At 37.2% G+C, this 1,522-nt stretch overlaps 1 protein-coding gene across 1 annotated transcript in view; it reads right to left on the bottom strand.

Annotated features, from left to right (window-relative positions):
• Nucleotides 1-542: 542 nt before the first annotated feature.
• Nucleotides 543-1,522, bottom strand: part of capn9 (calpain 9) — a gene marked incomplete in the record, with an annotated part of 33,741 nt that continues 32,761 nt past the window's right edge. The window contains 1 exon segment of the mRNA XM_014027185.1: nucleotides 543-810. Coding sequence (XP_013882639.1) covers nucleotides 784-810 — 27 coding nt within the window.

Raw genomic sequence — 1,522 nt, forward strand, 5'->3', positions numbered from 1 at the left:
CTTGATTGTAAAGTGGTACCAAAAATCTTGCACAGTAAATTCTCCACCAGTTTTTCATACATTTTACTGCACACAGATAAAATATTTTAAACACACGTGAGAAAATCCAGCCATCATTTGTCAGTTGAAAGACTTTTTTACAGGATTGTTCACATTTTAAGAAGAGAAGAAGAACTCTGTCAGCTTGATTCATTCTGGACTTTACTATTTGACTCATTAGCGCCTCTAGTGTTTGAACATGGAACTGCATGAACCATCATCACCCCCAGGTAAAGGACAGATGAGTGACAGGACAGGGGCACTTCAGGGGGCCAATCAGATTTCAGCTGGCCCCGCCCCTAGAACCGCCCCTGTTGGTGTGTGAAATAGTAAATGTMTATATAATGAGCGGGCCAAGTGTTTCTGAGCATCACTAACAGATGAGTGAAAGTATTCATGTTTATTTCTTCTTGCTTTTTGTTTTTTAGTCCAGTGGTTTCACATGTGGTCAGGCTTCTGTCCTGAATTAGAACTGACAGGCTGGGAACAAACAACACATTTAGTCTGTAATATTTATAGTTTTTATATTTCAAACTTGTTCTATTCTTGTGAGTACAGAAAACCAACATTTTGTTCAAAAGCTCAAGACGGCAAAAGATAACCCTAGATGTGTAAACATACAGAAAACATTCATTCATTCAAACAAAGAATCAGCTGGATAGATGCAAGTCTAAACATGTAAAAAGGAAGAAGTGGGTGTGCACCACTGCACTCTGCTACCACCTGTTAGCCTTCAGCTCCTCCTCAGACATTCATGGACATCATGAGAAACTGTGAGGGAAAATTTAAAAAAGATGCTGTCAATTCAAAACAACCAGCAGGTAAATGTAGCCTGAAAACATAATTATTTAGAGAAAAGGCCGTCACCTGGGATCTAAACCCATTAAATGTTGTGTTCATGCTATGCTGTACTTTACTGTACGTTGCGTTAGCGAGGTGTAATGTTAGGAGTCTGAATAACTGCACAGCTGAGGTGTTACAAGTTACAATTTACAAAATGATAGCTAAAGAGATCCAAAACAGATAATGCTAAAATGATCCAAACAATAGCTACAATTAGCAAAGCAGATGATATCAGCAAGACTGATAAAAGCAGAACAGAAGCTAAAGGTGGTAAATGTTAGCTAAAACACTTAAAGGCTAATTAAAACTACAAGTAGCATAAGAGGACAAATTATTAATGACATGAAGACATTTCCGCATATCCTTACAGGGATATTTAAAGATATTTAGTAGAAATAAACTTGTAGAAATAAATAATGTAAGATCTGAGTTTTGTAACATCTCACGTGGAGTGCCTCAGGGTTCCATTCTCGGACCTAAGTTATTTATTTTGTATGTGAACGATTTGGTCAATGTGTCGGGTCTTTTTGGGTGTGTATTTGCTGATGATACAACATTCTTTTGTTCCGGTAAAGATACAGAACAAATGTTGGAGATGGCACAGACAGAATTTGTGAAAATACAAAGTTGGTTTTAACTA

This window comes from Austrofundulus limnaeus, unplaced genomic scaffold (assembly GCF_001266775.1).
Source record: "Austrofundulus limnaeus strain Quisiro unplaced genomic scaffold, Austrofundulus_limnaeus-1.0 Scaffold621, whole genome shotgun sequence".
Taxonomy (NCBI): domain Eukaryota; kingdom Metazoa; phylum Chordata; class Actinopteri; order Cyprinodontiformes; family Rivulidae; genus Austrofundulus; species Austrofundulus limnaeus.